General features: G+C 41.6%; 1 protein-coding gene across 1 annotated transcript in view; it reads right to left on the bottom strand.

Moving 5' to 3' along the window:
- LOC108941814 (utrophin-like) overlaps window positions 1–12,431 on the bottom strand; it is a 30,285-nt gene that overhangs the window by 13,937 nt on the left and 3,917 nt on the right. The window contains exons 4-10 of the mRNA XM_018764718.2: window positions 11,836–11,970; window positions 10,602–10,680; window positions 9,728–9,788; window positions 6,315–6,376; window positions 5,907–5,981; window positions 1,126–1,324; window positions 519–604 (exon numbers count right to left, since the gene is read on the bottom strand). Of these exons, the coding sequence (XP_018620234.1) occupies window positions 519–604; window positions 1,126–1,324; window positions 5,907–5,981; window positions 6,315–6,376; window positions 9,728–9,788; window positions 10,602–10,680; window positions 11,836–11,970 (697 nt within the window). The remainder of the gene's footprint in view (window positions 1–518; window positions 605–1,125; window positions 1,325–5,906; window positions 5,982–6,314; window positions 6,377–9,727; window positions 9,789–10,601; window positions 10,681–11,835; window positions 11,971–12,431) is intronic.

Raw genomic sequence — 12,431 nt, 5'->3', positions numbered from 1 at the left:
GTCATGTTCTGTTATATTGCGTCATGTGCGGTTGCCTCCTGCGTGTCCGACACATCAGCCGAAATTAAACCGACATCTCTCCAATGCAGCACGCCCCCGATTCCTGTTTTGTGAGGCTCGCACTTGGCAGGCTGCCAATAACGACACTTCACTTCTAATTGCCCAGAAGTAAGGGAAAAACATGACTTCCATACATCTGGATACATTGCTTTAAAGAACTTGCTGCTGTAGGTTTCATTTGCCATTTTATTTTTACTGAAACCTGTGCTGCAGATGGGATATAGTTATATAATAAAATACAGGAATGAAATCCTTAACGGCGTTGCTTTTTTAATTGATGCAAACAGGAACAAATTCGTATTGCGGATTTCAACGTGTGACCTTGGAATTCGCCTTTCCTGTCTTTGAGGCAGGAATTCGCATGCTCACAAGGAAATGAAAAGGATTTGAGGAGAGCAGGAGACTGAGTAAACAGGAAGGAACAAATTGCCCCGCCGGGGTGGTTTGACTATACTTACACTGGTATTTTTCTTCCAGATGGCCCTTGGAGAGAGAGAGCAATCCAATCTTCATTGAGAGCGCTTGGATCATTCCGCTCCGGCCTCTGCGGCGAAAAGCAGTGAAGACATCAGTTTACTAGGTACCAATTACCACCGTGCACTAAACGGACAGCTGTGTTCACCCCCCGTGTTACGACTTTCATTTACGAAAGTTAAATTTTCACTTGACTTCAAAAGCTTGGTACCGCCGTAGACTTACAATTCACTCAAAACACTGCGGGGCTGCTTTGGGCGGCAGTAGTTTTCCACCTAAGGGCTCCTTATGCTCTTATTTCAGTCATCAAGTGCTTCACTTTGTCCCAAACCACAGTATCAGTCAAAAGTTTGAGCACACTAGCTGGAAACCGGTTTTTGCTTGTGAGACGATCGGTTAGGCATCGTATCTTTCCAGCTATACAGCAACCACTCCCAGAGATATAACACACTTGTCTGTTGCTTTGCTTTGACTCCTCCGTTCAGTTTGTCCTACACAAGTATTGCACAGGTTGCCCACACACACTCAGACCCATGACTGGACCCTGGAACTAAAGCTCATAAGGAACCTGTATGACCAATGAGGACATACATGTCGTAGACATTGAGAAGCCAGTTGAGACACAGGTCCACACACAGCAGGATGTCGACCAGCTCCTTGTGCCTCCTGGCCAGACATTGGTACATGCTGCTTAGACAGCCGATGACTTGAGGAATGTCCAACAGTTTTCCGTTGGTCAGCTCGTGCCGCTCGAAGATGCTCTGGGCCATGCTCAGGTCCAGCAAATCCACTGCAAGGTAACACACAGTCATATTGGCTCGAGCCTCCGTAACTTTTTCTTCTAGTGAAATGTACATCCTAGGAAATGTGTGAATAGACTATACAAGAGTATTCCTGCAGGCCACATTCAGTGCTCTACAATGTATTCCCACAACCAGCAATGTTGAAATACCTGTGCTGTATGAAATTTCAAATACCAAGGTCTTGGCTGGGGCATCATCAATGTACTGTACAGATGATGAATGGTAAAAATGTACTTACACATCTAGTAATATTTCCAAATGTATTCTAAACACCTTTTCCTATAAATGCATTGTTGAACAGTTAGTGGTGAACAGCCGTTCTAGCTCAATGAACCAACCATTTTAACTGAAAACGAGTTATTACGAGTCACTCGGAGCCGAATTGGATATACAGCGTTACATGGCCTTTGACCACCCAAATGGCTGCCTTTGCCTTGCATTAAAATCAAAACAGCGCACTGAAAATGAAAAGTTAATCGACTCGAGATGGTGCGGTGGCAGCCCTCACATATAAATTCTGTCACTACAGGGCGAACGCTGCCTTCAGATGCCCTCTGAATATGTCATTGTAGGCAGTGTAAGTCATTCTGGGCATGAGCGTTTGCCAGAAGAACAAATAACATAATGAATAAATATACAAAATCAGGGAATGCTTGCATTACTCTCTCTGGTTCTTTGAATTCTGAAGTCTAAAATTAGCATTTTTTCCTATTAGACTCAGTACATAAACAGCATTTTCTCCCTGCTGTTTTTTACATACAAAGATTATTATTATTATTATTATTATTATTATTATTATTATTATTATCATCATCTGACTGATGCTTTTACCTCTGGACATTTTCTACCCATTCATGTATCCATATTTTATTATTTTTGACAAAGCATCAATAAACCAAACAATCAGTTTTGTGATTTTATATTGTAGACAATATAAATTTTGTTTGTAAACAGAGATGACTGGTTTGGGATGGCAGACTCTCAAATACATGTCCCCACCAAAGGGCACAAGGTAAAGTAAATATAGTATGTGTTACTGGCATGGTAAGATACCTATCCCCAGAATGTGACTGCTGCACTCCATCCTTAAGGTCCAAATCAGTGTCCTTAACCACTTTTCTGATCCCTGTCCATTTGCTGGAACTGTTGGAACTCCATTAGTTTTGCTAAAGCTTTTCTCCAAAATAACTTACGATGCTAAGCAATTTAAAATTATCAACTAATTTACCTTAGTCAACGGTGCTACACCAGGAGGTGGAATTTGAACTTTGGTCCTTTGGGTCCAAATGACATACTACATTACCTGATACGCAATAACAATAATAAGTCATGAAATATAAATGTTATGCTTATAAGAGTTTAATAAAGTCTAACAGCAATGTCCAAATCCCTGAGCAGAGTTGACTAACAATAAAACCAGTAGCAACTAAACCGCCAATAACCCAAAAATAGCCCTCATGTTTACACAGCGGTAATTTGTGCCTTAATAAATAATTCCAGGTAATTACTTTTGATCCAACAGATATGTAAATGAGAAGGCGCACAGATGTGATCTGGGTTTTGACCAGCACTCTTCAATTAAAAGTGTCTGCAGCAGCACTTCCAGTCATATTAAAAGCGATAAGGTTGCATGCTAGGCTTTCCTGATGGGAATAAAGAATGTTAATTGACATGATAATCACTTCTGGGGCAGCAACCTGAGTCTAATCAAGAACCCGAATGCAGATTTGTACACTAATAAACTCACGGAGGTGTGAAGTCGAGTCAACAGTACGAATTTGTGATACAGGACCTGGAGTGTAAAGTGCATATCTTCATCAAACACCAGAAATTCAAAGAAGAGCTCCTCTGCAGTAATAATATAGTATTTTTCAGGCAGGTACTTTTTAAAAATAATTGTAAGCAATTACATGTTATGTGGCGAATGAAATGAAATACCTGATTAAGTTCCTTTTTCCTCCATCCAGGTCTGTCACCTTCTCTGCTAGTTAAGCATGTAATGAATTTCGAGAGTAGCTCAGTACATCATTATTTTATGCCCCCTTGTGAGAAAAGGCCTACTGTCTAATTTGAAGAAACAAGCCTGTTTTAATGCTGAGTCACACCGATCGCACCCTGATTTATAATACAGAAGCTCACGGTCGCAATTTCATTTAATTCTTTGTGCAACGGATCCGTGCTCATTTACAGTATTTAACGGAATAAACCTGCCAAATAAAACTCTTGGCTCAGGATTTTAACACTGAGCATATTTAAGATGCCACTTCACTGTTTTGGCCTTAGAAAAGTTAAGGATTCAAAGCCAAATTTCCCCTGCCATCTTCTGCTGCCATGAAATATAGAATGACCATCAAACACAAACCAATCTAGATTTTTCTCTGCCAGTTACAAGCTGCTTCTGCTCCTGTACTCTTGTCCTCTATCGCAGCCACAAATTATCAAGTGCCAGCCCAAACTGCTGATGATGGCCACTCAGTAATACAGCTTGAGTAGTAATAATAATAATAATAATAATAATAATAATAATAATAATAAGAAGAAGAAGAAGAAGAAGAATAGCTTGTTATTATATAATTTTAAGCATTTAAGGATAGAAGTGCCATTGAGTTGAATGTAACTCATAGTGAGAACTTGCATGGTTTTCTATGTTAGGGGGGAGTTGTAGTGGTTTACCATGGTCTTCTTCCATGCAGGTCTGAAAGGCTGCAAACAGAGGGAGAACATGCAGACTGCACATACCCTGAGCTCTGTTTGAGTCAACTTTCTGGAAACTCACCAGACTAGAAGGCCAGAGTCCAAAAGAGCTCAGTTGTTCTTAATATGTCACATTAGCCTTGTTGTTATTTGCCATCAGTTTAATCCAGCTCCTTGAAGTACCTTGTCCTTTGGTATTGCTTTATTACTCTTTGTATTATGAGATATTATAAGGTGAAAAGACAGGTGTAAAACTTGTGACAATCCGGCGTGAGCAATTTGCAGACGTTAACACCTGTTTTCTTTAATTAGGCTTTAATGGCAGAAGCCTCATTAATGAACCAGCAAGTCGAGGCTCTTGTGTATCCCCTCGAGCCTTATGGTAAACAAGCTGGAATGGACATGACTTGAATTGAGAACATTCACTGTTCAGCAGGGACCCTGCAGAGTACCTTTTCCTTCAGTCCAATTACCCATAAGCAAATTCTTTTCCAGAAAAAAAAATGCAAACACTCAGCTAGCATAAAAACTGCAAACCAGAGTGCAACATGGTAAACATGCGTGAAATATTACACTTGAAAATATTCAATCTTAAAAGTTCTTAACATGTCATCAGCCTTACTATTGTCAAACATTATCTATATGACAAAATTGTCGAAGGCAGCTTATAATGTCCGGTTTTGTACGGAAATCTTCTTACAATTATGTGTCCATTATATTTAAAATCTTCATAACGTCTATAACAAATGTGTTATGCATAGTACAGTTAAATACAAACTTTATATCACAAATCATTACATCAATCCCAGGAATATTCTGTAGAGAAAACAACAAAATATATTTAATGGCTAACATAACTTACATCTAAATCTATTATTTCATATCTATTATTATCTGTTCAGTGCACTGTTATGTGCCTCTTCGTTGTTTATGAATTGCTGATGTAATTTCCACAGTCACCCTCATTATCCGTTAAAAAACATTTTTTTCTTTCCTTTTTAGGCAGTTGGTCCTTCAACATGCTTGTTGGTTTTTTTTAACCTCCCCGGCACATTCTGTTTGTATTTCTGTAATTTCATTCCTGCATATTCCTATTTCTACAAATAAATAAAATAAAAATAATGATAAAAAAACTGCCTCTATGCAAATTTTTGTTGCCGTAAATAAGAGATAAAAGAGCAGACGTTTCTAAATCAGCTTTTTCCCGTGTTCTCGCAACCCCTATCTTCTCTCTAGGAACATCATCTAGGAAAAAATAGGCAGGTTTATCAGAGGGAAGGATCCCTTTTGCTAATTCCTTGCTCTGTGGAAGATCTGAGCCCCAATGAAGACAGAGAAGTTCTCCCAGGACTGTGACCATCTGCCAGTACCATCTACAGAAAGAAAGCAAATGAGGTATCTGTAAATGCACACGCTGGATGTGTTTGTCCTTTTGCGATTGTTACACCAGCCCTCTTGCCATCCTCATGTGTACAACGCGGATTAAAATATCATTCTTTTCTCACTCTCGTATGAAGTTGGTTGAGTGGTGCTTCCGTGGAAACGATGAGTGGCCAATCTCTTGTACGAACACACTCAACAGTGCATTTCCAGTGAATATTACCCCAATTAAGCTCCTTATATAACCTCTTTGGTAAAAGAAAAAAACAAAATAAAGGTAATTATCCAGGATAGGGTGGGGGTGGCAGGCTTGAAGGGTCATCCTGACCTCTGATAGACCTCACATATGACTAAATCCACCCCTTCGCACAGCTGCAATAACCTACTCCGCACAGATTAGAGCTCAGGAGCAGAGGGGCACGTTGAGTGCGTGGAGATACTGGGAGCAGCAGGATGTATCTGCAAACAGCATGAAGGACATCAGCAGCCACTCACGGCACAAAGCTTTCTGCAGCCGGCGGACCTTCATGGCCGTCCGATAAGCGGAGAACCGCACGCTGTTCAAGTCCGCTGGCGCCGGCAGGGGAGGAAGGAAGAAGATGCATTAAAAAACATCAGTCAGAGGAAGAGCTTTCCCACAGATCCATTACAGAGCACATTTGAAGTGCAAAGAGATATAAGATGTAATAATAATGAGTTTGGACGAGGAACAGACAGTCCTAACAGTTAACAGTATATGAGTCCATAGTTCATTCTGATTATATTGCAGTAAAATAGAGCTTACAGAGCATTATGGAAAAGCCCAGAAATGGGATATTAGAGTAATTTTTTTTGGAAGACATTCATTTAAAGGGGCTGTTTTACACAGTTTAAGTGTAAGAGGCAGAGGTGGGTTAAACATACCAAGCGAATGAAAGAGCTCCGTCATTTTCGGATGGTCCCAGCAGGTAGTTTGTGTATTATGGCTGAAAAAAGGCAGCGAAACACCGCGTTTTCATTTTTCACTCTTCAGTTTTGTCTCGTAGGATTGGCATTGCATCTCGGCGATGAGCTCCTTTATGAATTGCGTTGTTTTGTGAGCACAAGGCATGTTCCATGTCATTGACAGACTTAATGCATCAATCCATCATAAATACCTTATGCTAAATCTGTTCAGTGCCTGGAAATATTCCTTTTCTGCTTTTAGCTCCTCAATTTTTCATCTGTGGCTATATAAATTCAATGCCTATATTCTACCTGTGACCCAAACTGCTGCAGGCGTTGTTATCCAGAGTCTGTCTCAGAGTGCCGGGACACTGTGTTCCATTCGAAACTCAGTAACCAGGCAAACAAACATGTACTGTCAGCCTGAGCTCCTCAGCAACTCGGTAATTTAATCATCCAAACAGTTATCTGCTCACAAAATATTTCTAGTCTTCACATTTCCAGCATACTGTTAATAATGATGATGATAATTAGCAGTAATTAGGTGTACCATTTCTGTGTCCTTGCCAACAAGTGTGACGCGTGTGTCTGCGAGTGTGTCTGTGCAGGCATCGCGCGTGTGTGTGTGTGTGTGTGTGTGTGTTTTGCTTGTTTTGTTCCTTATGTTGTTTTCATCTGCAGCTTCAGATTAAAAATCACTTTGAGGGATGTAAAAATGTAAAATGCTCTCAATATATGTTTAGCTCCTGACAGTTATTGCTAACATCTCTTCATTATTTATGGAAATTTTTGTTTATCTTTATAATCAACAAAAAAAAGAGGAAAAAACTCCTTCGTGGAGCTTAGTCCCAATTACCATTTAATTGCACCAGACTCAAGGCTAATGATGCTGATAACATACAATAAAAAAGGCTCAGCAAATTCAAGCAGGTGTTCATCAATATTTATCAGTGCTGCGTTCAGCTGGGAGTTTTATCGAAAGCCGCTAATGAATTTTGAAATACATTTAAGTGGACGAGAACTGTCTCAGACACCCATTTTAACATATAAAGCTGAGCTGATTAGTGGCTTTGTCCTGTAGGATGAGCGCAACGTTGTTTGACTGGGTATCATCCCAGGGGAGCAGCAAGAACATCAAATACTGAACACCACCCTGAAAAAGGACTGTACAGACAGCAGGAGCTGTGCTGTGTCTTTATTATCCATCCATCCATCCATCCATCCATCCATCCATCCATCCATCCATCCAAGCGCATAACATGTGAGACAAGGTACACCCAGGACAGGGCGTTAGTACATTACAGGACAGTCACACTCTCATTCACTCACACACACTCTATGGGCAAGTTGATGTGATTATTATTATTGTTGTTGTTGTTGTTGTTTGTTGTTGTTGTTTTCCATGCTTTTTCTAGGTCCATTGTGAATTATTTTGTAATAAGTACAGTTCGTATACAGTTTCCCTTCCTAAGGGTACAACATCTGAAGCCCTCCTGGGCTTGAGTCTGAAAATCGTACAACTACCCTTCCACAGTCCTTCTGCTACCCTTTGTAAACATCCTCCATCCTCAATATTATGCAGGAAAAGTCTATATTTTTTAAAAAATCATATTTGCTTCATAGGTGCTTTTACCCTAAGTGATTTATGTAACTTTTAAATGGTGGTCTTGAATCACCTGCCTACTAAAGGGCTTTTAGATCTTAACAAATATCATTTAGGCAAGCAAATCCGAAATTGCAGTTAGGGCCACATTTCACCCTGGTTTCATCATGGAAATGATGTGGGTCAGACCACAAACTACAAACAGCCCCCACAGGGACACCGCGCACCTTTTTCACATGCACACTGTCCATGGGAGCCCCGACAACATTTAGGTTAAACCCATTTGAGCGCTCTGGGAAATCAAAGTGACAAAGTACAAGCCTTACCCAGCTAGTTATACGCTGGATGTCCCCCCGTTCTTTTCTAACACAGTACAACACTTATCCCTCAGTAAGAGTGCACCAGTGGTCCGGTTATTAATGTTAGAGAAATTAATTCATCTTTGTCCATAGTACCTTAAAATATTAAGTCTGTATACTGGCATACTTGCAATGAACAATCCATTTGTACTGGAGGGTAATTTCTACTGTATGAATTCATGCTAAGTACCTTGATGGGTTTCCTTTAGCTCATTTTACATTTATTCATTTAGCTGACTCTTTTCTCCAAAGCAACTTACAACGTTAAGCTACCTATTTTTTTTTTTCCTGTTTCAACAGGTGGGTCATTTCTACTGCAGTAATTACCTTGTTCAAGGGCATTAAAGCAGTATGTGTGATTCAAACCTTTGACCTTCAAATCCAAGGGCAGCAGCTCTAAGCACTGTGCTATCAGCTACCCCAAATAATTTGTCATAAATGCCTGTTTTCAAACCACTGGGCGACCAGAATGTTGTCATCTTTGTGAACTCTATTATCATTTGGGCAGTGGCCTTCAGCTTCTGCAGCTTCCAGCCTTCCTTCCGAACCACAGAGCCCATAGAGATAAACAGGCTTCGGTAGCTGAGCTTCTGGGAGATTTCCAGTGGCCCATTTCAGACTCTGGTGGGCACCTTTGTAACTGTCAGTGCTAGTGTATAAGCCATGGCACAAAGCCCTATTAATTAAAGGAAAATAAAGCCACATACCACATTCAGGGGATTCTATGAGTTATTTTAGTCTCCGCAGTGACAATGCAACCTAAGTGTTGCTTTGGATGTGGCGAGACTGCGGTATAGTGCAGACTTAAGCATTAGGTGCTGATATCATTACCGGGATGTATTTGGCAAACACACAACACCAATTATCCTAGAGAGAGGTGTCTCTGATCTAAAGACAAGATGACTCTCGGATTTCGCATCCATAACTGGTTTGCATACGAGTACAGACTGAAAGTTTGAGAAATACATTGAATAAATACAATTTGTAAAGGTATTTGCTTGCCATGGAATCAGTATGCTCTATGGATTGAGGCAAAGACCATGAATTTGTGGACATTATTCCAAGTTCACAGATCTACTTCCAACACTGTATGAATTATACAAAATGTGGCTATTCCACAAATAAAAACAAGCACACATAGATAGATAGATAGATAGATAGATAGATAGATAGATAGATAGATAGATAGGAATGTATGTCAGAATCTATCTATCTATCTGTTATCATTGTGAGCAGAGTGAGCAGAGGTGAAAAGTCCAGACTGGGACTGTTGAGGACTGGATTTGGGCAGCTTTGGACTACAGCCTGTTTGAAATCCCTGACCCCCGTAGTATCAAACTGTAAATCTCCCTCCACACTTTACTGTCCACTCTGGTCCGCTTTAGGCACATTTCAACACCCTCACTAAGGAGGGGGGAAAAATGACTCACTTGATGTAATAAGGGACCTTATTGTGGGAGATTGCTCTTTGCCAAGGGAGCTGCACCGAGCCTGGAGAGAAAAGAATAGGAAGCCGTTACTGAGGGACAAGGATAACCAAGGACAGATTATTCTGCACATTTGGATGGAAACCTCTTCCCAAATAACACGGCCTGGTTTTATGGTAAAGCCGACAACGCTCAGTTGGAGGAGTACACGTTTGTGATTGTAATTAGTTTGAAGCTTTTAATACCACTGAGTTCTGCTGGCACCACAGCGTTTGTGATTAGACTCAGACACGTCTTTGCAGAGGGAGATCACAGCAAAGTGCCAAGATTCAACACCACACTCACTGTAGGGAGCAACCTGTGTCGCCCGCTATAGCCATATGAACACAATGAGCTCCAAATTCATGACCGCAGGTCTGCTGATTCCTTTCCTGAGTCCCATATATTGTAATCATTTCCACCAGAGAGAGGACAGCAAACACCTGAAGTCTTGTTAAAGCTCATTGCTAAGCTTTTTTATATCCTTCCAGCAATAATAGGTTTTATAAGTGAGATTGCGGCTCACGGTCTGTAGCAAATCCGTGGCCACGTGGGTGAAAATAACAGAAAGTGTCCTATGGTAACATCTGCATTTGGCTTGGACTCAGAAAGCTGAAGGCAAAAAAGCAGCTGTCAACTAACTTAAAGATCACTTCATCACAAAGTGAAGCAGACAAAGTTTAATTACTGAAAGTGTGGAGCATCACACTGTCCAGAAATTTAATTTGTACTTTCTAGTTCGCTTCAGGGAAAGCAAGATCCTTCATATAAAAATAAATAAAGCAGGCAAAATTATTGAACAAGCAGGAAATTGCAGGGAGAGAAAGGACGCCCTTACTGGAAAGGAAGTGCTGAGATAAAGATCCGACATCCAAGTGGGACTCTTGCAGCAGCCTGAGCTGATCTTCCTCTGCCTCCTGTCGACCAGCAGGACAAATTGTGAAGATGTCTATGAAGACACATCTATGTGACACATTCATTCATTCATTCATTCATTCATTCATTATCCTTAACTGCATAACAGTGTTATGGTCGCCCAGCGCCAGTCCCAGAAGTATAGGGGGTTAGATAAGGTACATCCCGTGTGGGGCCCTAACCTATTACAGTCTAAATAAGCCAAAAAAATTTTTCATACTCGATATTCCCTGTTGTCATGTAAAGTTGGTTTCACTCGGCAATTTAGAGTGCGTGGCCAGTTTACAGCGTCCACCGGGCCACATAACAGCACACTAATGACTGAAAGAGACAACAGGAAGCACGTTCACTAATTAAGCCAACTATGTAGGGGAAACACGATGAACATAAACTCGGTCTTCCGCCACAGTGGAACTTAGGTCAGCACATCCCTGGCCCGCTACATCGCTGCCGTAATTGCCTCTCTAGAAGAAGGAACTGAGCGATCTTTACAGGGTCAGCAAACAGGGACCGCACCTCATTTGCTTAGATCTCAACGAACTGACAATAGCGATGATGCGCCCTCAGTGCGTTCTTTCGGACTCCAGGGTTGGCTTTGGGACCAGAGAATGCTAATGAAATCCCAGCCGTGGTTTTCTTTTGATGGGTGTTTAAAGGGCCAGGATAGGAAGAACCCTGAGGAACAATTCCCTGGATGGCTCAGTGTAAATAGGCCTCCGGGGGGCAGGGGGGGGGCTTAATTATCAGCCTCCTCCAGAAGCAGTAATCAATGGAGGTACTCGATAAACCTGCCCACCACCCTCCCCAAGGACCACTACAGTCATACCGCCATCAGGAGACAATGCAAGGACACTGAGAGACGGCACAGAAGCCTTTCATTAGCAATGCCAGCGAAAGCCTGCTGTTCGGGGTAATTTAAAAGGAATTTAAAACAGCCGGTTTCTTCCTTTTAAAATCAAAGCAGAGAGGAACAGAGGGGAATAAATGCAGAAATGCGGAAACAAAGACTCCATTACAATATAAAAGTCTCATGGGAGGTTGAGTGTTCCTCTGGTTCATGGTGGCAGCCTTTCCAAAAATTGCTCAGGATTCTGCTGCGAATCCAGTCTCGTGACTACGTGGAAGAGAGGAAGAGGAGAGGAGAAAGAATCTTCCACCTGTGTGAGTGTCCATTGAGTGCTCAGGTCATGAAGCTGGGACATGTTCGAAGCAGGAAGGCTGAGGGGAGACAGGTTGCTAATGACATCATTTGACTCGTCGGATTTCAGGGGCGCAAGTTCCTCAGCGAAGACCTGTTTTGAACACAGGGACCGTAGTCAATTAACACAAAACTTACATTAATTCGCAAGTCAAGTGTTGCTTGCTTATAACAATTGCGTTGGAGATACACTCATTCCTCACATAATGGGGCTAATTTGTTCCATGAAATCACTCCGTTTGGAAAATTCTTGTTGTGAGGGGATCGATTTGGTATTATTTCTCTGGGAGGAAAAAAATCATAATTGCTTCCTAGATGAAAAAATATTATTTTTTTGGATTATTTGGTTTACAGATGTGTATGGTGAGGGGGCGGGGTGGCGCAGTGGCTTTGGCCAGGGCCTGTTCTGTGGGGGGTCTGGGGTTCGAGCCCTGCTTGGGGTGCTTTGCGACGGACTGACATCTCATCCTGGGTGTGTTCCCTCCCCTCCAGCCTTGTGCCCTGTGTTGCGGAGTTAGGCTCCAACTCGCCGTGACCCCACTTGGGACAAGCGGT

The sequence above is a fragment of the Scleropages formosus genome, chromosome 15 (assembly GCF_900964775.1).
Source record: "Scleropages formosus chromosome 15, fSclFor1.1, whole genome shotgun sequence".
In the NCBI taxonomy this organism is placed as follows: domain Eukaryota; kingdom Metazoa; phylum Chordata; class Actinopteri; order Osteoglossiformes; family Osteoglossidae; genus Scleropages; species Scleropages formosus.
The sequence above is the reverse complement of the archived record's forward strand: the minus strand, read 5'-3'. Positions and strand labels throughout refer to the sequence as shown.